The following is a 26130-nucleotide window of genomic DNA, read 5'->3' as shown; positions in this document are numbered from 1 at the left end:
TCCCAGCCCATTTCATAAATCTCGCCGTAACTCGTCTCACGACAAGGCCAGTGGACGCGTCGTTCGGTCGCGTCAAAACAGGGACGCCACCGCCAGCTTACCTACAAACTGAGGCTACACCAGAGTAGCGTTTGTGTTGGTTTCGCCGCGAGTGGTGACCAAGACCATGTCGTAATTTCAAACAAGCGGCGCGATTGTTTAAAAAACAACAACACAAAACTTACTGTTGGGATTACAGGTGAGGAATTTTTATATTATAAAGTTTGGCCCTAATTGTTATTTCATAATAGGACAATATGCTAATTATGGTAAGAGAATTTTATGAATTTACGTTAGATTTTATTCTTCAAAGTTTTTTGTAAGACAAGTTTTATGAATTAGGTAATGTGGTAGTAGTACTAGTAGTTTTACATTTTATGTGTGTGTGTGCATACTAGCTCTTGGTTCTGTATTATAATTATAATAATGTATTCAAATCTATACACTAAAAAAACCCACATGCGTTTATATATGAAAATCAGTATGTAACTTGAAATTGAAAATAGATTTCTAGGGCTGGCATATATAGATCTATATATAACTATAATATATATATATATATAATATATATATATATATAGATATATATATATATATATATATATATATATATATATATATATATTATATATATATATATATATATTACATTAGGGGAGGGGGTTCAAAACAACAAGAAAAGGTAACACAAATATAGTTGCCCATTCTATTGGGATTTAAATTAATTCTTGATCAGATGTAATATTACTCGTAAAAATGTTTAAAAACGTATATGAGAAAAACCATTGGCATTTGGACAATAGAAAGTGGACAATAGGAAAGAAATGAGTCGACTAGACACTCAAAGAGGCGTGGTGAGTGAGGAATACAAGTGCGCCAGTTACATATACTAAACATTTATAAAGTATAAATATACACATGCGTTATATAGTCAAATGTATACACGCATACTGAAACTAATATACAGGCCCTATTAAATTAATGTATTTAAAAGCACGTATATAAAAGATAACTGTTAACATTATCCAATTTTTCTCTTATTTTATCTTGGTGTATGTGTGTTTCTTTGTGCATAAGCGTGTGTATGTGTGTGTATGTCTGTTTCTTTGTGTCTGAGCGTGTGTATGTGTGTGTGTTTGTGTGTGTTTCTTTGTGACTGAGCGTGTGTATGTGTGTGTAATCACCCGCTTGCATCTGAACTAAGCAGATATTTCTGCATGACTGACGCTAGCATTTTAAATGTTTCGCCTTATTCTGTCCTATCGTTGAGCGGTTTATACAACATCACAGAATGGAATAAACAAAACAAAACAAACCCAACACCAACAGCTACATCCTTTAGGCAAGATGCGTAATGATAATGTTTTGGCGTTATTGGGATTTTTATCTCAATCGTATCTGTTAGGATTTTGTTTTATTTTAGTGGGCTGAGTTGTCGTTCTTATTTAGTTTCCTAGTTCGCTATCCTGGCTAGTTTTCTTGACTATATGACTTGGCTTCGTGTAATGACTTTATGTCTGGTCTGCGTGTAATGTGTCTTGTCTTCATGTAATGACTTTGTGTCTTGTCTTCGTGTAATGACTTTGTGTCTTGTCTTCCTGTAATGACTTTGTGTCTTGTCTTCATGTAATGACTTTATATCTTGGCTTCGTTTAATGGCTTTATGGATGTCTTAATTAATTAATTAAAGTCTTGACTAAGTTTTTGACCACTGCTTCTGAGCGAAATGTTTGGACCTAATTTTAAACTGATTGATTTTGACTTTATCTAACTACCTAATGTGCTGGCTTTCTTTCTTCCAACTTATATCGGCCCAATGTATACCATACAACCTATCAGCCCAATGTATACCATACAACCTATCGGCCCAATGTATACCATACAACCTATATGCCCAACGTATACCATACAACCTATCGGCCCAATGTAAACCATACAACCTATCGGCCCAATGTACACCATACAACCTATCGGCCCAATGTACACCAGTGGCGTAGCGAGGTCGGGTGTCACCAGGTGCGGCACTTAATGGTGTCACCCCCCAGAGGCGTAGCGACCCTTCCCGGCGCCCGGGGACAAACTTTCAATTTTTGATTCGCACCCCCCCCTTCAAACTTTCGATTTGCACATTCCCCCCCCCCCCCCCTCCACCCTTGTCGGGATTTGTCAAATTTGCTCTGGAAGACTTTTTAACACTCGAATTAAGCACTTAATTAAGTAGAATTATAATTTTTCTCTATATATTTTGCTATTTTTTGCCTTGGTGTCACCCCCCTAAATGGTGTCACCCGGTGCGGTCCGCACCCCCCCCTCTCAACGCCACTGATGTACACCATACAACCTATCGACCCAATGTACACCATACAACCTATCGGCCCAATGAACAGCATACAACCTATCCACCCATTGACTAGCATACGACCGAGACAATGCAATGACATTTCGATTTTAAAATTTTCCTTTTAAGTTTTTTCAGCCTAGACTGTCAATAGGCACGTAGAAAAAAAGGAAATTTGTAATTGCGCAAATTATATTTTAAAAAAAGATCATCAAAGCACCAAATACGCTTATCACAACACCGTTATTTCCCGGTCGGCCGGCAACACAGTCCATTCTTGAGTGTTGTGGCGCAGATAGATTTTTATTTGACAGGTTTAACGATAAAGTTAGACAGACAACTAATGTGGGACGTTTTAGAGCTAGTTTGTTTTAACGGTAGAGAGTATTTGCTATTGTTTTGTTATTTGATAGAATGTGTGTAGTGTGTGTATGACGCGGCGAGTACAGAGTGACGAAGTAGACAGGAATATAATGGACTAGGGGTGGGCTGGCCAGCCGAAGAAAAAATCCCGCAGAGCCGCAAAGAAAAAATCCACGTGAGCCCCCAGGACGAAATTCCAGCAGGACCATAGGAATGACTCTGCGATAGTTTTATCCTTGATTTTGATTTAAAAAAAATAATTTTGTTAGTATTTCTCCATTTTACCATTTCTATTTCTTCATATCAAGGCGTAAAATTCAGGCTTTGATGGAGAAGAAAATCAACAATGAAAATTTCAATCTGGGGTTGTGGGGGGGGGGGGTGTTAAAATTTTCCGGGCCTTTTTGACACAGCCAGTCCACCCCTGTAAAGGAGGGTTGGTCAATATCCAGTCAGAGGCGTAGCGACCCCTCCCGGCGCCCGGGGACAAACCTTCAATTTTGCCCCCCCCCCCAATATATTTTTTATGTTTATAATTCAAATCTGCAGCTAAAATGAGCTTTTAATTTTTTTTCAACCCATTTTGGCGCCCCTAGGGTCGACGCCCGGGGACCTATGTACTCACCCGCCCCTCCTTCGCTACGTCTCTGTATCCAGTCAGAGGAGATAAAGCACTGCTTTTTTTGTGCGGACATCAACTAGAAGGCTTGAATAGTTCATTATGTGTATTGCAAATAACTGTATTGTGTGTAGGAGGATCATGTCTCTTCAAGGTGTTTATTGGAAAGCACGGGGAAAAAAGTTTCGATACCGTCCTCATCGAGTATAGCAATAGTAGATCTATACACATCAATCCACCAATAGAGTAGATTGTATTTGTTTCAGCGATACCCGAATACAAATGCGATACAGTGGTCACTTGTATGCCTTAAGTGCTCTTATGGCTTAACGTGAGGAGGTAGCTACGAAGCTGGGTGTACTCAAAGACCTTCTATGGAATCAAGTTCGGGATTTAAAAAAAATTAAATTCGATACTTTTAATTAAATTAGTGCTTTACCATCAAACCACGCAGTCCATTAAAATTTTATAAAAAGGTGTTTTTAATTGTAGACGAAAATTCTACACTGCCCAGCCCCCCCCCCCCCCCCCAGCGGGTCATCGTCAATAGCCAGGCTGACAATCATCCAATCAGCTTCGTTCTTTCGTTTAGGTCACCCCAGTGGCGTAGGCAGGGGGGCTAGGGGGATCATAACCCCCCCCCATAGACCCCTCGGTATATATATAAAAAGTATGAGGGGGATGCAAATCGAAAGTTTGAGGGTGGGGTGCAAATCGAAAGTTTGAGGGAAGGGGTGCAAATCGAAAGTTTGTCCCCGGGTAAAAATTGGACCCCCCCCCCTTGAGACGATCCTGGCTACGCCACTGGGTCATCCACATCTGGACTCGACACCATCCCTGCAACTAAATCGGCAGCCCCCCCCCCCCCCATTACGCCATCACACGCCTAAAATATTCAAATCTCGCGTACAACATGCGCTGGGACCCCTCGCGTTACTCGCCCTCTCTGTTCGATCAATGTCGTCTGCAGAGAGCGGTCCGAGGGTGGTCTATTGTCTGTCAGTATGGAAGGGGGGGTAGGCTGTCGTCGCTATTAAACATAAAAAAAAACCCACTCATCAGACCCTGAATTTCTAGTTACAGCATTCAGTTTATCCCACGGTACGAATAATTAAAAAAAAAAACTATAATGCCAACCGGATACATGCCGCATTGTTATATTATGCAGTCTGGATTTATTTTTAGACGGGAGGAATTTCCATTGAATTAAAACAAAATTGCACCTGTGGTAAAGTGGAGTTTCTGAAAATTAACACGATTCTTCCCTCTCCGGTAAGTTGCGCCTAGTTTTACAATTAATTATTGCCATGTCATAAACCAGGGGTCAACAACCCCCCCCCCCCGGAGCCACACGCGGCTCTTTTAAATGACTAAATCCGGCTCTTCTTATCAAGGCTTGGCCATTAAAAAAACAACTTTTTTTTTTCTACTTAATTTTTAAGTATCTAAAGTTTAAAAAATTAATTACAATAAAATTATCCGCGGATCAATAATTTACTTGCAACTTGTGTAAATAATTAACACGTGTTAGAGTGTACGTATAGACGAAGCAAAGTTCGTCCGCTAGCTTATAACTAAACCGAAAAGGGATCGTTTATTAAATGACGCCATGATAGTGTAGAAACCCTATTTTATTTTTTAGTGCGTTTTTAGTGCATGTAAACGTCAAGGGCTTTTTTATTATAAAGTTTATTTTAAAAATGTTTTATTATTTTTTTAAGCGGTACTCCATAAATGCTGAGTCACATTTCTTTAACCCACCCCTAACAGGTAGCACACCATCATATAAGTCTGAACCCCCCCCCCTCCCCATACACACACCCTCCCATTATTTCTATAGAATCCCTATGGGAATGTAAGGCCTACATTTTGAAAACACCATTAATCTGAAAGTCGGATTTTCCTAGAAGTAGCCCACTTCCGAGCATGCGCAGGTAGACAGTTCATGAAACAAAAATCACCTTTAGGCTACACAATATTAGACGTATACGATGGTTAAATAAACTAATTAAAAAAATGTATAGGCCGGAAGCACGAAAGCGTACACCAACGCTACACACATATTGAAAAGGGCAACCATTGACCGAAATTATTACCTCCCCTGTCTGGCTATATTGTGCTGAAAAGGTCATTCTACACTCACTACTGCCGCCAACAGTGAAATTAACGTGTGCGACCGAAAGAGGGGTCTGGAGGAGGGAGGGGGTAGTGGAGGTTATGGGGTCAATTAGACAATGGGGCGGTAACCGGTAACTGGTTTTTTCCCATCCATTAACGATACCATTGTTACAATCACACACTAAACCACGACTGACCCAAATCTGCTAACCAGACGGTTAAGGTTAGGTAATCGGCAATACGGTTGTCTGATTGTACAGCTATCGCTATTTTAGAAGACACAAGGACTTAAATTTCAACAATGAAAGTTTACAAGATACTCAATAGAGTATAAGGGTGATAATAGATCAATATGCAAGAGTAAGAGTAATATATGCTATACACACATACATACACACACACTATATATATATATATATATATATATATATATATATATATATATATATATATATATATATATATATATATATATATATATATATATATATATATATATATTGTGTCTGTGTATATCATATATTGCTGCATTTCTCTCTCATACAATTGACAAAGAGAAGCAGAGTTGGGGTGGGTAATGGGGGTGGGGGGGGGGGGGGGGGGCTCTAGAGGCCAAGTTATTGATGGTCCGAGTCTGTCGAGTCACCAGGATATCCCCTGGCAGGAGGACATATCGATTACCCGAACCCTCATAACCGTGTAATGGCTGGTGTCGAGGATATATGGCAGCTTCCCCTCCCCCTCCCCCTCTACAAGAATTGATAGCTTCAACCCTCTCATCGACTAGACACACATTCCTATTTATACAAAGAGATGACTGTATTTAAGAAAACTAACACACATGTTTGTGGGTTAAACAATTTTAGCCTCCCACCCCACACCTTCCACATAATAAACAAAAAAAAAAGAATCTCATACTACACACACATTCCTTATCAGGATATTTAATGACCCATACGCCCCTCTACACATCTTTTTACTGAACAAAAAAAAAAGTTAAAAATATAAAAGAAAAACTCAGGAAGTACCAAGACAGGGTCACCTAGCCATACGCCGTCACGGATGACTGACTGAACGAGGCAGAACGATTTGTCTAGGTCAGAATGTATAATCAAATATTTGTTGTGTCATGTTATGCTCTGAAAGTACATGACTTTATTTCTCACGACACACAATATTTTCTTAATTTAAAAAATTAATTTTAGCTCTCACACTCCTCCCAGTCTGCCATCCACTCCCCCCCCCCTCTCAGTTACTCCACCCTTTCACTCCCCTACCCCTCAATTAGCACACCTTCACGACGTACTGCACCCCCACCTCCAGACTTTCTTCACAGACCCCCTCTTTCTCAGGGTCTAAGACATTACTCCCTGTCAATTACCCCCGGACACCCCCCCCCTCCCCAAATTACCACCACCCCGAGCAATTATCCCCTGCCATTTACCCCCCCCCCCCCCTGTCAATTAACTCCCTGAGGAATTATTCCCTTCCCAAAAGGTCAAGAACCATGATTCCAACTCTAGACAAATATCTTACCTTAATCCTAAACTTAAGAAAAAGCCTAAACCTAAGCTTTCTCCTCGGCCTAAACCCAAAACCCAACCCCAACCCTTGACATTAGTTTAAGCCTGACCCTATCACTAACCCTAACATTAACACTAACCCAAACCCAAACCGAAACCCAAAACCAAACCAAACCATACCCTAACCCTAACCCACACTCTAGCCCTATCCATAAGTCACTAAAACCCAAACCCTAGCCTTAACAGCCCTAACCCTAACCAGAGGCGTAGCGACCCTTTCCGGCGCCCGGGGCGAACTTTCAGTTTGGTGCCCCCCCCATATATATTATATATATATATATATATATATATATATATATATATATATATATATATATATATATATATATATATATATATATATATATATATATATATATGCGTGTGTGTTTGTGTGTGCGACAGTCTGGGAAAAAATTAACAATTACGCTGATTGTCGTTCCCTAAAACTTCACTGGACGCCAATTAATTCCCCTTAAGATGCCGAAACGAATAAAAAGTATAAAATCAAAAGAGCTTACAACAGATGTTCGGTAATTCAGTCTCAGGGCTTCCGCGGAGGTCAAGACACACAGCCGACTCATAGGATTCACGATCGGATTTTGTCAGTGTGGACGATACAACTATTAAGGAGGGTTCGGTGATTGCGCATAAGAAACTGGTGGGGTTTGGTACTCCAAAAAGTTAAGAACCACTGCTTTAGAGTGTATTTTGTAGAAGGTGCAAGCCTTATTTGGTCTACTTTTGGTCGTGTCTTTAGAACAATTTCGATAATAGTAGGCCAATATTGCAATTTTGAATTATCAGTTAGGTTGAACAAAGTAATAATCAGTACAATTAACTCATTTTCTTCTCTCTTAAAATTTTGGCAAAGAGTGTCGCTTCCCATCCACCCGCTCCGACAGTCTGCTATTTTACTGATCGGATAGCGATACAAGAATCCGTCATATTTATTTTTCTTTAATAATGCAATGATCCAGGCAAGATGTTATGCAATCAAGTAAAAGTATCTGATCTATCTCGATCAAGTTGAGAGAATCGTAATAAATGTTCAAAGAACTAGTCGCGTTATTACTTAGCAAAGCTGGGTAGTGAAATCGTACATTAAGTGTTAGCAACCGATCTAGTACAAATCCTGCGATTTTTGTTAGTGAAAAAGCGCCCCACGATCTTGGACAAAAATGGTAGAGCGGATTTTAAACGTCACTAACTCTTTTTTATGTTACATAATCGTAAAATACGCTTTAGTTCAATGGGTTTCTTTTCTGAGTGATATCGGTTATTTATTCCTTAATCCGTTGTAAATTTTTCCGATTTTAGTCTTCGAAAAAGCGCCCCACCCCCTCCCCATCTAGGAAAGCTGGAAAGCGGTTTTTCCGGTCACTGTTTCTTAAAGATATACGTTTTACAGTTACACAATCAAGGTAGAAAACAGTTAAATCAGTATGCAAAGTCTCTCAGCCGTTAAATTTCTTTACTTTGACTGTTTATAATTCAGCTGCAGCTTAAAATTAGCTTTTAATTTTTTTTTTCTACCCCTTTTGGCGCCCCCCTCGGGTCGGCGCCCGGGGCGGCCGCCCTCCCCGCCCTCCCCTAGCTACGCCTCTGACCCTAACTGTATCTTAAGTTATGACCGGGGGGGGGTAATGTCTTACTGGGCGGGGGTAATTGACAGGAGGGTAATTACTCCGGATGGGGGGGGGAGGGCAATGACGGGAAGGGGGTGGTAATGCCCGTTTCCCTCTTCCTCCACCTTCAATGCATCATCGCCTCCTCTTTCTACACCTTCACCCCACCTTCTGTATTCAGATTGTTAATTTAAAAAAATAAGGAGACGTTGTTTAAAGTCGAGAAGAGCTAATTAGCAAAAGTCCAGAGTCTAATTAGTTTTAATTAAAACACAACAAAGACACCTACTGTCAGTTTGGAGTTCGACACACAGCAGGGGTAGCAACCCATTTTTGTGCACGGGGCGAAGTATCAATTTAGCCCCCCCCCCCCCCCATCCATTTATATTCCCACGTTTTCTTTAACTTGCTTTCGTCTCTGTTTTTCCAATCAAATCTTGCGATCGAAATTTCTGGCACTTCCCAGTTAGCTAGCGCGCTGAAATTTTCAGGGAAGCTTTGTTTTGGATGACAATAGAATATTCAATTGTTATTATTACTAAATTGATCCATGGAAACATTTTATTGAGCATTTTAGACCGCTATATAATTGTAGTAAAAACGTGGGGAAAAAGGGACATCACCCAGTAACTGTGATTTGATGAAAACAAGGTTCGGTACTCTCCCTCTTTGCTTACTGAGTAGTGTTCACGCGGTATTTGTGTACAAACAACCGTAACAACTGGTGGCCAGTATGGGGGAGACGATATGGTCGAGTGGTTGGGCACACGATTGCTATCCCACTCGACACGGGTTCAAATCTATGTGTTCTAGTCAGTAACGTATTCACACAACGTGTTTTTTACGAGTTGTCTTTTTACGAGTTGTCTTCGTTTACCCAAAAAAAAAGTGAAAAGATAAAATCGATAGCAAGATTTTAATGCAAACAAACAGACAAAGACTAAAAAGTAGAAAATAATAATCATAAAAAAAGTTTAAAAAAACCCACGTTTTCTGATTGAACTAAAAAGTAGAAAATAAATGCTATACATCACAATAATGCAAGCGATCACTCTACTATAAGCGATGAAAAACGTGGGGCGCCGTGATTTTCTTACAGTTTCTGATACTGTTGACTCTCTACAAGCTCCCTAATAAAAGTCAATAGTATTATCTAATCAATAGTAATATAACTTTTACTTCGGCGCCCCACGTTTTTCATCGCTTATAGTAGAGTGATCGCTTGCATTATTGTGATGTATAGCATTTATTTTCTACTTTTTAGTTCAATCAGAAAACGTGGTTTTTTTAAAACTTTTTTTTATGATTATTTATAAGTATTCAAGTTGGTGATAAAGCCCCCCCCCCCCCCCCCCATTGTAAGAGTTTATATTTTGGTGTCGCGCAATTGATGTAGAAAACTGACAAAATTATCTGAGGGGGGGGGGGGGTGACATTGTATCGATGAGGTTTACTATTTAATGACATTGGGACACGTTTTCCCACGTAACAACACAAACTGTCTCTCACTCTCCTCTATATCTTTCCATCGTTTTCTCCTTACCTCTCTCTTTATCTCTGCCATATCACTTTCTTTCTCTTCAAATTCTCTTCCTCTGTTTTTATAAAACACTTTTTCCTCTTTCCATTACTCCCCTTATCTAAATTTTTAAACCACACCCTCTTTCTCTTTTGTTCTCTTTACTTTCTTCTCCACCTCTCTCTTCAGCTCTACAGTCCTCTCTTTCTCTTCTCCGCCTCATCTTTGCTCTCTCCTTTATCCCTTTCTCTCCCCATCTCCGTCTTACTAGAACAACACCAACACGTTTCTTAAAGCGTAGGAACAACTTGACCCCAAAATCCCCATTTAGTGAAGTAAAGCCAACAGCAAACCACACTAATTAACCCTCCCACCAATCAAACTCCTACTTAAGCTACTAAAATAAACCTGACCCCCAACGACCTACCGTCCTTGAACTTACGTTAATCACCACACAAACACACCGCGTGTAGCTGTGTTGAGAAAGTGTTTGTGTAATCAACGAGTAATTAAATGCGTTTGCCTGAGTAGGTAAACTCGTCTCGGCTAGCGAGTCGAAATTCCGGTTACAGTTTTTATTTTCCCCCAATTCACGTTTGGCCTACAGCAGTTACAAAAAATGTAAAGAGGATGCAATAAATGATGACGAGTGTAGTATAGGCAAGGGGGCAGAAGATACGATCAGCTTGTTTTAAGTGCAACACTCGCTACAACCACACGCCCCACCCCCCCCCCCCACACTTTACCCCCGTCACGCAATTTCTGTAACACACACACCTGATTTAAAAACGTACCGCGATAGAAAACCAGATGGCGGTTAGAATAAATTTACGAATTGGTTCGCCCAACTAAGAAACAGAGCTAATGTAATCCACAGCTAATGTAATCCACAGGTAATGTAATTCACAGGTAGGCCTAATGTAATCCAACTCTCTGAATAAATGGAAATAAACTAAAATACCGAAATACATGATTTGGACACGTATTTCCTCTTTATTCTTACCAGTTCTTTAATTGTAGTGATATATATATATATATATATATATATATATATATATATATATATATATATATATATATATAGACACACTTACACTCACATCACATGCACGCACACACACACACACACACCAGATACACATATATAATTTGCACATTTAAAAAAAAAAATCACTCCCATGACAACTACGCTGGTTGCAATAACCTTGACCTCTTACCTATTCCTTGTCCCATCCTCCAATCCTTTATAAAAGGAGCAATCCTTACAACAATAGCTGCTCTTATAAAAAAAAATTAATTTCAATACACACTTTCTTATAACCTTTACCTGAGATCATTTTAAAAAATTATTCCAACAAAAATAAATTTAAAAAAATGAAAACTCTTGTTTACATAAAAAAAAAAAACTTTAATGCTGCGCCCTACATAGGCTACGTCTGATCAGCGAGACAAGTAATTGTTATTTGATGCTCTACTGAGTAGGTGGGTTGAGGGCCATAGTGGTATTGATTTGCATAGCACAGAACGCGTGGGGGCATTATACATCAGAGGAAATAAAAATAAACCGGGAGTGATCTCCCCTAAACTTTCTCGAATATTCTTATATAAAATAACAGGGGATGGGAACTCGGGCTATAGACTTCTAGACATGATTTTTAATCCATTTTAAATACTTAAAGTTTTAAAAATAGAATAAAATCTCGTAGACAAATTAATTGCACACCAAGTGAACGCGAATAAAAAAGCGCATAATAGTGCGCAATATTATTAGTACTTTTAAAATTTACATTAGTTTTTTGAGAAATCGGAAGTAGCGTAAATAAGTACTTCCGGTCAACGAAAAATTCTCAAAATTTGACAGAAGGTAGAGAATTAGATCTTTTACTTACATATCAAATTTCATTTATCTATCTGAAATAGTACTCAAGTTATAGGCTTTTGAAAAATTCAAAGTAGAAAAAGTACCACTTCCGGTTATCCGAAATCGCTCAAAAGTTGATACGGATCTACGATTTTGATAAAATACTTGTATATGAAATTTCATCAACCTAGCTGTAACGGTACTCAAGTTATCGTGTTTACACACGGACACACACACACACACACACAGACACACAGACATACGGACAAGATTGCAAAATTATGTTTTTCCGTATCAGTGAGATGTAAAACGTCGAGATTTGCAAAAATCTCGATTTTTTTTTTTGCACGATTACAAGACTTTCTCTATACTTCGTATATACGAGAAAGTAACAAAGGTGGATTACACACTTAATGTATGGGCATCAGACAATATATGAAAAAAAGACAAATGTGGATTACACACATAATGTGTGGGCAACATATCATACATCATATAGGAAATAAAAACAAAGGTGAATTACACACATAATGTGTGGGGGGGGGGGGCATCATAATCATGTCATACATCATAGGAAATAAAAACAAAGGTGTATTACACACATAATGTGTGGGCAACATATCATACATTATAGGAAACAAAGACAAATGTAAACAAAAAAATAATGGATAACACACATGAAATTATTTATGGTTCATGAGGTGTGTGGGTTAAAAATAAAAAGACACACATCCTTACACCCACTATCCCTTTTCAACCCTGTTCTCTACAAAAAGGCCTTATGTATCTCCGGTCTTAGTTAGTTCATCGGTATTGGCTTAGGTTAGTGGATGGGCGTTGGTTATGGCAGTGGCGTCGCCATGTAGGGTGTCACCCGGTGCGGCACTTCGTGGTGTCACAAAGTATATATATATATATATATATATATATATATATATATATATATTGTGATGACGCAAGATTACGTCAGACATGTTTAGCAGATATAGGTTAGCAGAAACAGACTATAGGCCTAGTTGGTTGGGTAGAGAGACCAATGGGCGCACAGGACTGACCGGTCACGTGGGACGGTCAGCTGACCACTGAGGCGTGGGTCGGCAGTAGAGAGATAGGCCAGCAGTTGATAGGTAGCCAGCGAGGAGTAGAGAAGGTGTTAGGTTGTAGAATGGAGCAGATGTAGCTATGTAGAGAACAGTTAGTTAGTGTTAGGATTGGTCATGGGAGTGCGTAGTTAGTAGTATAGTGAACAGTTAGTAGTAGTAGGTAGCATGTGGTATGGACAGTCAGATAGAAGTAGTACAGTGTAGATTAGTTAGGTAGAAAATTGATTATATACATTTGAATAAAGAACATTTTGATTTTCAACTTGGAACCTGTGTTGGATATTTCTGTCATCATCATTCATTCGTTACCGCCTTTCTTAAAACCCCCACCCTCACAATTGGTGGAGCGCGGGTCGAGTAAGGGAAAGAACGTATATCAGCTATTCATGACGGAGTATGACTGGTGTATTGCTTTCTCTAACTCATCACAACAGCGGGTTTCTTCAACCGGAACGAGTGTGGATTACCAACACAAGGGAAAAGTCAACATGTCCAAAAAGATAAGTACCTTCCAAAAAATTTTTAAACGTTTGGGTTTATACCCGTGCTGGATAGTTTGTGCCAGCGGTTTTTCTGCCTTACACATTCTTATGTTACGCCCTGTTGCATTAGTTTTGTTTACTTTCCTCAACACAAACACACATACACAACCATGGAGGCAGAGTTTCAATGCTATAAACGGGGCATACCATTAGACAAAACAGGAGAAGAATTTGAAACATCTTTAGAGAGTAGGTTAAGAAACAAGATAGCCAAGATAGTAAGAAATGTCAAGAACAAAAGCAGAGTTAGCATTAGAATCAGTGAAACAAATAGATAACACGCAACTGCCCAAGAACATCAACCCCATGACCAGGAATTTGACCCGGACCGCCCCCACAAATGATTTTGAACAACGGACATAAAAGTGAAGTCAAGTCGAGGTTTTTTTTGTGTACTAAGTAGTCGAGGAAATCGACGTGAAGTCGATATAGTTGAAGTCGAAGTCAGTGTAGTCAATCTGAAGTCAATAGTGTTATTAAAGTCAGTGAAGTATAAGTCAGAACTGAAGTCAAAGAGGTTATTTGAAGTCAGTCAAGTCAGTCAATAAGTTGTTGAAGTCGTATTTGAGGTCATAGTGACGTAGTTGAAGTCATGTTGCAGTCAAAGAAAAGTCTTTGAAGTTATATTAAAGTCGTTGAGGTCATAGTGAAGAAGTGAAATCGTCGAAGTTATAGTGAAGTCTTTGAAATCAAAGTGATGTCGTTGAAATCTTTGAAGTTGAAGTAAGGTTAATCTAAGTCAGTCGTTGAAGTCGTTGAAGTCATATTGAAGTTGAAGTCAAAGTGAAGTCTTTGAAGTCATATTGAAGTTGTTGAAGTCAAAGTGAAGTCTTTGAAGTCATATTGAAGTCGTTGAAGTCAAGGAAAAGTCTTTGAAGTCAAAGTGAAGACGTTTAAGTCGTCGAAGTTTAGTCAGTCAGTGAAGTCTATTAAGTTAAAGAGAAGTCGAAGCCAGTCAGAGGTCTATGAAGTCAGTCGATTTAGTTGTCGCAGTGAAGTTAGTCGTCAAAGAGAATTTAGTCGTCAAGTGAAGTCGAAGTCGGTCAGTGATGTTTATGAAGTCAGTGAAGTAAGTCGTCGAATTGAAATAAGTCGTCATAGTGATCTCGAAGTCAGTCAAGCTACTGAAGTCTAAAGTGAAGTCAGTCGTTAATTTGAAGTCAGTCGAGTTACTGAAGTCAAAGAGAAATAAGTGAAGTTACTGAAGTCATAAGGGAAGTCAGTCATCGAGTCAAGCCAGCCAGTTTAAGTCAAGTCAGAAGTCACATAGTGAGAGCTGCTCCACTATATGATTACGTGTTGGAATATTGATTTGAAATGGCACTATATTATTGATATACACTTACATGTCTATTCTTTTTGTGAAGCTATTTCTAAACTCTAGTAGTGTTTACGTCTATTGAGTTTATTAGGCTTTACAGATTGTTGTTAGATTAGAGTGTACTGATTTTTTTAATTTGGTTATGTTGTAATGTTATTTTTTTATGTTTTTTATGCCGCCAGACAAATGTTCAGCACGTTTAAATTTGGGATTGAGGTTTTTTTTTAATGGAAGGTACCTCTGTCTGAATACTTGTCTGCGCGGGCACTAAGATAGTCACGTAAAACCATTGCTCATGGTCTCGTAATACAATTTCAGACCCACCAGCGCTATTCAGAATGAGACGAGATGAAGCCGACACTTCAAAGAGTGCCGCCACCTGAAACCCTGATTACGTTGAATTACCTGGACAGCGAACAGCCCTGCCGAACGGAGAATTGCCCTGGTCAAGACAACGGACGCATCGCCACCGCTTCGCCCCCGCACTGGAGTTGAATAACAGACCGCCAGCTACGTACACCTACGGCACATACAAAGGGTAGAAGACCCATCGTCCAAGTTCCCAGCGTCGGAATGTTACGTCATTGTTCACCACCACATCAGACAGCTCCAGTTCATCGCATAACCACTCTACGTGGACGTCTCAACCAGCGTTGAGATCAGATTGTTGCGTCATCACATTGACCAACGAAAGTTACGCCTACACCCGCCTCACGGGAATTTACATCAAAACTCGCCACAACCCACCCACCACAGAGGAACGCCAACAATTATATAACTTACACATACACATACACTTACACTGCTCGCTGAACCGTTCAACCAGTTACACATTACCACTAAGATTGGCTCAAGGCCAGTACACGACAACCTAGCCAGAACTGAGTTACACATGATTGAATTCACGCATACCATGAAACATAGACATACATTATCAAGCAGAGACACCACAGACGTCAGGATACTTACACAAGAACTAGAACAATGACATTTGTTTTTCAGGAACACAGACACAAGATTTTATGTTTTTGTAAACTGTGCTGTCCCATTTTGTATTGATTACATGATTCATGATTTATGTTAGGGATAGAATAGAGTAGTAAGATAGATAGTTGTTGATGTATTAGATTAGTAGCAGACGCTGAAAAATATAATTTGTCAGCTACAGAAAGGGAGGGAGATATGTGATGACGCAAGATTACGTCAGACATGTTTAGCAGATATAGGTTAGCAGAAACAGACTATAGGCCTAGTTGGTTGGGTAGAGAGACCAATGGGCGCACAGGACTGACCGGTCACGTGGGACGGTCAGCTGACCACTGAGGCGTGGGTCGGCAGTAGAGAGATAGGCCAGCAGTTGATAGGTAGCCAGCGAGGAGTAGAGAAGGTGTTAGGTTGTAGAATGGAGCAGATGTAGCTATGTAGAGAACAGTTAGTTAGTGTTAGGATTGGTCATGGGAGTGCGTAGTTAGTAGTATAGTGAACAGTTAGTAGTAGTAGGTAGCATGTGGTATGGACAGTCAGATAGAAGTAGTACAGTGTAGATTAGTTAGGTAGAAAATTGATTATATACATTTGAATAAAGAACTTTGTATTTGGAACTTGAACTGTGTGTTATTGGATGCATTCGTTCCGCCTTCGTAAAAATCCCCACCCTCACATATATATATATATATATATATATATATATATATATATATATATATATATATATATATATATATATACATATATATGGCTACATAAGCCTATAATTTAAATATATGCCACATACGCGCACATGTACGTGTCTTTAATCACTGCAGACTGAATAGTAACGATGCTTATCTATATTCTGTTAATAAAACAGTTTGATGTAGCAGTGTTTTCTCTAAAGTTAGTACGTTTTCGTCATAGTGTCACACCTCCTCCTTGTAATAATTGTCGATTTGTACTTAAAGGACTGTTTTATTCTAATTAATCATTAATGGAACTGGCAAAAAAAGCATTTTTCTTCTGTACATTTTGCAGTTTTTTTTGCCTTGGTGTCACCCCTCAAATTTTATGGATTTTAACACGTTTTTATTAACTCAGCTTCGCGTGTGTTTGTTGTTAAAATTGACATCGAAAATTAACCCACTTCTGATTGCTCAATAGATCTGAAATTTGGCATGTAGGCTACTTTCGCCTAACAATTTCAGATGCAATCATAAAAACTAGCAATTAGAGACGGTAATTAGCTTAATTTAATTACGCCCCAAGGACCATAAAATTGAGGACATGATTTCTAAAGATACCGACAAGACTGGAGGCTTATAGACACAGTTACTTCGGCCCCAATCGATGTGAGCGCGCTGGCCGTGATCGTATAGTGGTTAGTACTTCGCGTTGTGGCCGCGACAACCCAGGTTCGAATCCTGGTCGCTCAAGATTTTTTTAGTCCGTGTATTTATAAACACTTAGTCAATTCATACTTAATCAAGTCATTAGATAAAGTAGAAAATAAACTATATAAAAAACTTTTTTAAAAACCACGTTTTTCATGTGTAGCAACGGACTAAAAAGGAGAAAATAAAATACTTAAAAAAAACTTTTTAAAAAACCACGTTTTTCTTGTGGACTAAAAAGTAGAAAATAACTATTTACATACATTTGATGACAAAAAACGTGGGTTGGGCAGATGGGTCGGGAAATTTGATGGTGAACGTACCCACGTTTTTTGTCATCAAATGTATGTAAATAGTTATTTTCTACTTTTTAGTCCACAAGAAAAACGTGGTTTTTTAAAAAGTTTTTTTTAAGTATTTTATTAGATTGTCTTCAGCCGAATATTTTCTTGCGAATAGCGATTTTTTTAACAGCGTTGTATTTTATCCCCTCAATATAAACGAAAAAAAATGTACTACAACAACCCTATTCAGCTTCACGCCCCCCCCCCCCCCCCCAACTTACAGTATACCCGAATATAAACGATGATATACACGAATATAAACGATGATATACACGAATATAAACGATGATATACAGGAATATAAACGATAATATACAGGAATATAAACGATGAATGCTGTCTGTGAAGGTTTGCCCCAATCTCCTCATCTGTTATGTGACCTGGAAATGTTGTAGATTGGCACATGTCTATCTTGAGTCTTGAAGGCTAGAAAGAAAAATTACATTGCGGAAAAACTTACATGGACACTTTTTGTATAGTGAGCGATCACTACACTATTCTAAACGGGGCGTTTCAATTAATGGATGGCAACATCCAACTACCCCCCCCCCCCCTCCCACCCGATCAAAATTTAAAATATAAATAATTTATATAGAAAATATATACTTTGAACCCCGCTCCCAAAAATTTAAGTGGTGGGGGTGGGGGGGGGGGGGGGGGTCGGAAAGGGGTATACCCCTCACCTAGATCCGTCAGTGGTAAAGTGCACTGCTGCACTTGATGACAACCGCACCTAAACGAATTTGAACACTGAGAACCTTCTAGAACAGCGGTTCTTAATCTATTGGAGGTACCGAGCTCTACCCGTTTCATCACACGCGAATTCACCAAACCCTTCTTAATAGTTCTATCGTCCACACTGACCACAATCCGAGCGTGAATCATCTGAGTCGGGTGTGAGTCTTGACCTCCGCTAAACCCTTGACACTGACTCACCGACCGCCTGGGGTTCGATTGAACCCAGGTTAAGAACCGCTGCTCTAGAAACAAGTTATAACTTTGCATCGTTAACGGTAGTTTCTGCTGTATATTCTATGTTAACTTTTTTTGTTCAGACATGAATCGGATTTTAAAATATATTGACCCATTTATCGCATTACCTCGCTGTCATCAAACAGTTTTTTAAGTAACTTAATCTGTGTAAAGAGGCACCCCTATTGATGTTTTATTGTGTTAACTAATTGAGGCTTAGGTAAAGCATTAGGCTGCTGGTTACTTGTTGATTAGTTGGCGAATATGGATACGTTGGGTCTGAGAAGGTTGTAAATAAGGAGCTGGTAAAGCGTGATGTAAAGCGTGGTGTGGTGTAAATAGTTTTTGGTGTAAAGTGTTTGTGTGCTGCGGGGAATAATAAAGTTCCCCTTACTGTCTGGACGATCCATAGGGCAGATGAAGTAGAGTTTACCTGTTTCTTGACCAGGGGTTCCCAACCTTTTTTTTTTACTCTAGAGCACATTCTAAAATATCGGTAGGGTGGCACCACCTATTTTAAATCGACAAACTCCTTCCATAACTTGTCATTTTCCCATAATTTATTTTCTTATTTTCTTATAGTCACAATGTATTAATAAATAATAAACAAAATGTTTCCAAATAATAAAATTATTTGGCATTTTTTTTTCAAATTGCATACACACAGAGAAATGTATTTACAAAACGTAAATAGTGCAGTCTGGCTCGCCGCTAGACAAGTTAAAACAAGTATCGAACATATTTAATAAACCTAAGCAGTCAAAAAAAAGTTAAAACTGTAACAAATGAATAAAAATAAATTATATTTTAAAATAATGTTTTTGAAAAAAATTCTGTCTCTGTCGAATAGTGAGAGGCGGGCACATAAGAATCGTTCAGCGGGCGCCATGGTTGGGAACCCCTGTTCTTGACCATGCTATATGAAAGGGTGATGTGGTTAACAGTACGCCCAGCCGCCTTTATTTTTCCCGAATTTGAGTCAGGTACCCATCGGAGCTGGGTTGGACTCAGGACGTTTTTACAGACTCGAGTACAAGATCCGAATTCGAGACTTTTGGGTTAGTGGTCGAGCGCCCTACCACCCGACCACGCCGCCAACGTTGCGGCAAATAGCATTGCGTCAATGTTCAGTCGCTCAATGTAAAGTGTGGTTATAATTATGGTGCGTTGGTGTTCAGTATGTTGTGGTGTGTGGTAACGTGTGGTGTTCAGTAAGTTGTGGTGTGTGTGTGGTACTGTATGGTGTAAATAGCGGTTTGTCGTTAAGCGTGGGCTGAAGTAAAGAGTAAAGTGGTTGAATAAATACTGGTGTAAAGGATTGGCGTATGAGGTGTGGTGTGTACATTGTGATGAGTTCTGCCGTAAATGATGATAAGATCGAATGTAAATGGCGACTAAGTGCGGTGTAAATGGTGATGCAGTGTGGTACAAATGGTGATTCGGTGAGGTGTAAATGGTGATGTGTTGATGTATAAATAGTAAAGTGGTGTGTTATAAATGGTGACGCAATGTGGCGTAAATGGTGACGCCGTGCTGTGTAAATGGGGACGCGATGATTAGTGCGGTGACCGTAACACCATTCACCTGACCTTTACATCAGAATTCTACAACAGGCGCACACTACATAAATTACTCACTCTAGACGATCGCAACATAAAACCCAGCGGAGTTTGCACTCCCGTGAAATTGAAAAAAATTTTTTTTGCAGTAATTAAAAAAACACATTCAATCATTCATCGTGAAATTTGTCGATCAGCCAGCGTGTGTAAAAAGCTACAATATTGTTGCACGAAAAATAGGGATCGATACCCACTGTACTAACACCTGCTGTAATCGATAGCGACAAAAGGACAAACAGTAAACTGGTGGTGTTTGAAGCTGGTCAAATAAAAAGGGGACAAGCGATACGTGATTAAAGGCAACATAAAAACGTAACGATTGTCTGTTTTGTGAATGGAATGCTGTAAAAAACAAAGGCAGGCTTTACAGTATATCTAAATAATTAAAAACGCTTTACAGTATATTTAAATAATTAAAAATAACTATTTTACTCTAGATCTCACCGTAAACTACAACATTGAACCTACATCTAACACAAGATGAGTAACCAGGAATCGAAAGGAAAAGTTAAATAAAAAAAAAAAAATCAAAATCGGTAATCCTCAAACAAAAAAAACAAAAAAACAAAAAACAAAAAACAATTCATTTCCTCATTAACATTTATTTAATCTACGTGTGATTAATCCAAAGAGCTCACTGTATCCATTTGTAAAAAAGTAAATACATTCAGATACCTCGCTTAGACAACGTTAAGTTTTTTCAGATTAAAACTATTGATGAGAGCAGAAATAATGGAATATCAAGATTAAAATGTATAACTTTAAGCCTTTAAGCGTACACTGATGAAAGTATATTTTTTCTATATAAATTCCATCTCGTTCTAAGGGAGACCCCCCCCCCCGGAAAAGATGTCTGGAAGACACTCTGGTTAGGGACAGTAAAGGCGGGTGGGCATAGTGCTGACCACACCTTCTCTTCATATGCCGAGTTTAACTCTACTAGGTCTAAAAATGATTCTTTGCTTTAACACTTAGTCTGTACAAGTCACTTATAGTACACACCAATTTAGTAAAACGAAGAGTGCAGTAAAAATAAAAAAAATAAAAAAATAAAAAAACGGAAGTGCCGCATAAAAAGAAAATGGCTGCGTCACACTTAAGTAAAGATTTGTTACATTTTTTTTATTTATTAAATATTTATTTTCCATGAAGTAAATAGTTCCTACCATTATCCCAACAACCTTATTTGAATGGTCAATACTTGACCATAATCGCCACATCTAATCCTTGTCTTAACCCTATTCTGTTTCGACATCCTTGACAACTTGTTTAGCTTGAATCTAATTTTAAAAAATAAACCGGTAGTGATCTCCCCTAAACTTTCTCGAATATTCTTATATAAAACAACAGGGGATGGTAACTGGGGATATAGTTATGATTTTTAATCCATTTTAAATACTTAAACTTTTAAAAATAGAATAGAATCTCATAAAAAAAACATTGCGCACCAAGCAAACGCCGAATAAAAACGCGTATAATAGTGCGCAATATTATTAGTACTTTAAAAATTTACATTAGTTTTTTGAGAAATCGGAAGTAGCGTAAATTACTACTTCCAGTCAACGGAAATTACTCAAAATTTAACAGAAGGTAGAGAATTAGATCTTTTACTTACATGTGAAATTTCATTTATCTATCTGAAATAGTACTCAAGTTATAGGCTTTTAAAAAATTCAAAGTAGGAAAAGTACCACTTCCGGTTATCGGAAATCGCTCAAAAGTTGATACGGATCTACGATTTTGATAAAATACTTATATATGAAATTTCATCAACCTAGCTGTAACGGTACTCAAGTTATCGTGTTTACACACGGACAGACACACACACAGACACACACACACACAGACATACGGACAAGATTGCAAAATTATGTTTTTCCGTATCAGTGAGGTGTAAAACGTCGAGATTTGTAAAAATCTCGATTTTTTTTTGCACGATTACAATACTTTCTCTATACTACGTATATACGAGAAAGTAAAAACAACCCTAAACTTTAACCGTTAGCCTGTTAATTTTTTTTTGTAACAGTAAAGAAGAAAAACCTCAATACCACACTTTACTGTTCCCTCGTGTGGTTTATAAATGCTCTTCCAATTACAGCGACCACTTTTCTCTATTAAATAAAATGTAATTAGTTTAATACTCGCTAATGCATGCGAAATGGTGGAATAAGAAAATGAAAAATAATTAATATAAAAAATGATAATTACTAATGGTTTCTTTCTTGTAAAACTTTTTTTTCTCTCTTAACACATTATAGATTTCCATTTATTTATACTGGTGGCACTATAACCCATTCAAGCTGTTCTCGTAATTTCTTTCAGGCGGGGTGGGGGGGGGGGGAATTACCGCTATTGAGCAATTCAACCCCTTCCCCGGCCAGAATTATAGAGAATATATATATATATATATATATATATATATATATATATATATATATATATATATATATATATATATATATATATATATATATATATATAACTTATATAGAATATAATAGGTGAAGTAGAGTTAATATGTTTCTTTATCTCGGCATACGGAGGAATGGTGTGGTCAGCACTATGGTCAACCGTCTTTACTTTCCCTAAACATAAGTCAGGTACACATCAGAGCTGAGTAGACTCAGGGACTTCTCTTACAGTCCTGAGCAACGCTCCCTGTAAGGGGAAAAAGCCAGTGTGCAACTTTTATTTTGTGTGCTGGGTCTTCTAAAAGTCTTATACAAGGATGTATGTATTTAACAAAACAACTGCGCGGCAGGTTCAAAACTACTGCGCCGCCGCGCAACCGCGCAGCTTAGAGGGAACATAGGTCCTCAGTCCGGACTGAGATCCGAACTGGAGATCTTCGGGCTAGACCTAACGCTCTACCATTTGACCACCCCGTTGCACTGCCAGTATTGCAGGGGCTTGGTATATTTATTTTATTTGTAACTTAATGCTATTTTCGTAAATGATAAATACCCTGTACACGGATACAATTCATATCTGTGAAGTGGTATCCCACGCAACATATATTGTAAGAGAACTATTACTCATCAAACGGAATCGAGTAATTATAGGGTATCTACAACACAGGATATCACACTTCACTTATCAGAATAATATACAATATTCCTAAACGCCGAGGCCCCTTCACAATGTTGCCCCGAGTTTCCATCAAAGCTAAATCCGCTCCTGATTGCAAAGTGTCGCGGCTTAATCCGCTCCTGATTGTACATTGCAGTGGCTTAATCCGCCCATGATTGCGAAGTACAGCGGCTTAATCCGCTCCTGATGGTACAGTGCCACGGCATGTATTAAGCCGAAATTACGCCCACCACCATTCTGCGCACCGCCACTCATGTGATTTACAGTTAGATAAAAACTACACACAGCTGTTACTTATTAACAATTAAGCCGTTGATTTTGTTTTTTACTTTGTATTACACAATAAAACATGCTGGGGATTAAAAAGTTAAATATAGATCAGGTAGCAGTCAAGAGACGTCTTTATTTACCTCGCTTTAGCTTTACATTCGGATTTAAAACACTGTATCAAATACACGAGCTGGCCATCATTATAGTTTAATGGTCAGTTTTGTTTGACTAGAACTGCATTCTAGCTGGTCCGCCTGTCTGTGCCAGTGGCCCCCCAAGAAAAAATTCTCGGTGGGCCCCCAGGAAAAAATTCTCGGTGCCCCCCCCCCCCCCCCAAAGAACGGTCTTATAATAGTCCTATTCGAGTTTTGATTTAAAAAATAAAATTGTTGGTACTTTACCATTGCTTTATGTCAAGGTGTTTAATCAGGTCGTGATGGGAAAGTTTCAATCTGGAGTTGGGGGCCCCTTTTAAAACTTCCCGGGCCTCTGGGACACAGCTAGCCCCCCCCCCCCCCTCTGCATTTCTATAACTCCCCATATCCTCCACTATAAATTTGTTCAGACCCCCACACTAACGCTTTAAACAGAGACAACGCTCGTAGAACATTTTATTGGAGATTATTTCTCACTCTTTGACTATTTCCATCAATTTTTGTTTCTTGTCTTATATTCTATACAGTTAAAACAACTGTTCATCTATTGCAGATTCGACATTTTTCAACAATGCCCCTTGTCGCCTGATGGCAAAATCCAGCCTTCTGATGGCGGGAATATGGCGGTCCCTGCAGACGGCGTGCCCCATGTGCACCAAAAAGTTCAGCCTCGCTCTGTTCGTCAGCTTCATCTTGCTCGTCTGCTTCGTGCCTTTCATCCGGAACAGAATATTCCAACCCGTTTGGCCAAAAGCTTGGCGGGAGATCAGCACTTTGGACGTCATTGCTATCAAGCTGTTTACCAAATCTACGCTAGATTTAAAAGGCCGCGATTGCAGCCGGGGACTCACATCAGCGCCGGATCTCCCAAATATAAAAAAATACGGCGTGAAATTTTACGCGGACGCCAAAGAAGCCAAGCTGAGAGACGAGATCCATCAGCGATTTCTTCCCATCGTCAACGAGGAAGAAAAAACCCGCCTCCTGCAGATTTATCTCATCGTGACTGACGCCTTAAAAAAGAACAACGTCGAGTTCTTCCTGGTGGAAGGCTCCCTCCTAGGGGCGTACAGACACCGGGGCATGGTCCCATGGGACGACGACATCGACATCGCCGTGAACGTCAACCTCTGGGAGACGGTCATGGACGCCCTGGGATGCTTCGACGGGTACATCCTCCTCGCGTCCTCCACCATGCACTGGAAGTTCTACCCCAACTCCACCAAACCGAGGCTGGGGTACCCTTTCATCGACATCTTCTTCTACACAGAAAACGACCTTTACGTTTGGGCGGTGACGCATTATCTGACCGCCACGGTGATTTTCGCCAAGGAAGACGTGTTTCCCCTGACCACGGCGGAGTTTGAAGGGTTGACTGTCCCCGTTCCTAAAAACATGGCCAAAGCGACCAAATCTGTGTTTAACACGGATTTTTGTCAGTCCCCCAGCTCGAACCACAAAGATGCCATAACCTACTCGTCATCTCAAATGTCAACAATTAGATGCACCCATTTGTTATATTTATACCACATGTATCATGTACACTGATATACATTGTTTATTTTGCTAAGTAAAATTATTATTATTTTAAAAATTCAAGTCGTCAGTATTATTTTTTGAGTACCTTGACTTTCTACAGGGCAGATGAAGTAGAGTTTAATCGGCTTTTTGTGGTCACGGAATACACGGACAATAAGTGGACAAAGTACTTTCGACCTTTGACCTCAAAGTAAGCAATGATATATTGAAGATACCTGGACTCATCCATGTTACAACATCTCAACGAGGGCTGAACTCGTGACATTTTAACTAGCTATAGCGCGCTCAATACCCAGTTATTAAAGTTCTATAATTGCTATAAGGTCCCATTACCAGAATATTTTCCTATAAGGTCACATTACCAGAACGTTTTCCTATAAGGTTCAATTACCAGAATATGTTTCCAAAAAGGTCCCATTACCAGAATGTTTTCTTATAAGGTCCCATTACCAGAATATGTTTTCCTATAAGGTCCCATTACCAGAATGTTTTCTTATAAGGTCCCATTACCAGAATGTTTTCTTATAAGGTCCCATTACCAGAATATGTTTTCCTATAAGGTCCCATTACCAGAATATGTTTTCCTATAAGGTCCCATTACCAGAATATTTTCATATAAGGTCCCATTACCAGAATGTTTTCATATAAGGTCCCATTACCAGAATGTTTTCATATAAGGTCCCATTACCAGAATATGTTTCCAAAAAGGTCCCATTACCAGAATATGTTTTCCTATAAGGCCCCATTATCAGAATGTTT

The 26130-nt window shown here is 39.0% G+C and overlaps 1 protein-coding gene across 1 annotated transcript; it reads left to right on the top strand.

The window, feature by feature from the left end:
- Window positions 1–242: 242 nt before the first annotated feature.
- Window positions 243–25989, top strand: LOC131938906 (uncharacterized). The gene is made up of 2 exons (XM_059297131.1): window positions 243–308; window positions 24386–25989. Exon 2 carries the CDS (start codon window positions 24421–24423, stop codon window positions 25378–25380), a length of 960 nt encoding a protein of 319 aa, XP_059153114.1. The 5' UTR covers window positions 243–308; window positions 24386–24420; the 3' UTR covers window positions 25381–25989.
- Window positions 25990–26130: the final 141 nt, after the last annotated feature.

The sequence above is a fragment of the Physella acuta genome, unplaced genomic scaffold, assembly GCF_028476545.2.
Source record: "Physella acuta isolate Inbredline_101_S28 unplaced genomic scaffold, ASM2847654v3 ptg000259l, whole genome shotgun sequence".
In the NCBI taxonomy this organism is placed as follows: domain Eukaryota; kingdom Metazoa; phylum Mollusca; class Gastropoda; family Physidae; genus Physella; species Physella acuta.
The sequence above is the reverse complement of the archived record's forward strand: the minus strand, read 5'-3'. Positions and strand labels throughout refer to the sequence as shown.

Excerpts from the sequence above, each read along its gene's own strand:
- LOC131938906 (XM_059297131.1), top strand. The coding sequence starts at position 24,421 with ATGGCAAAATCCAGCCTTCTGATGGCGGGAATATGGCGGTCCCTGCAG.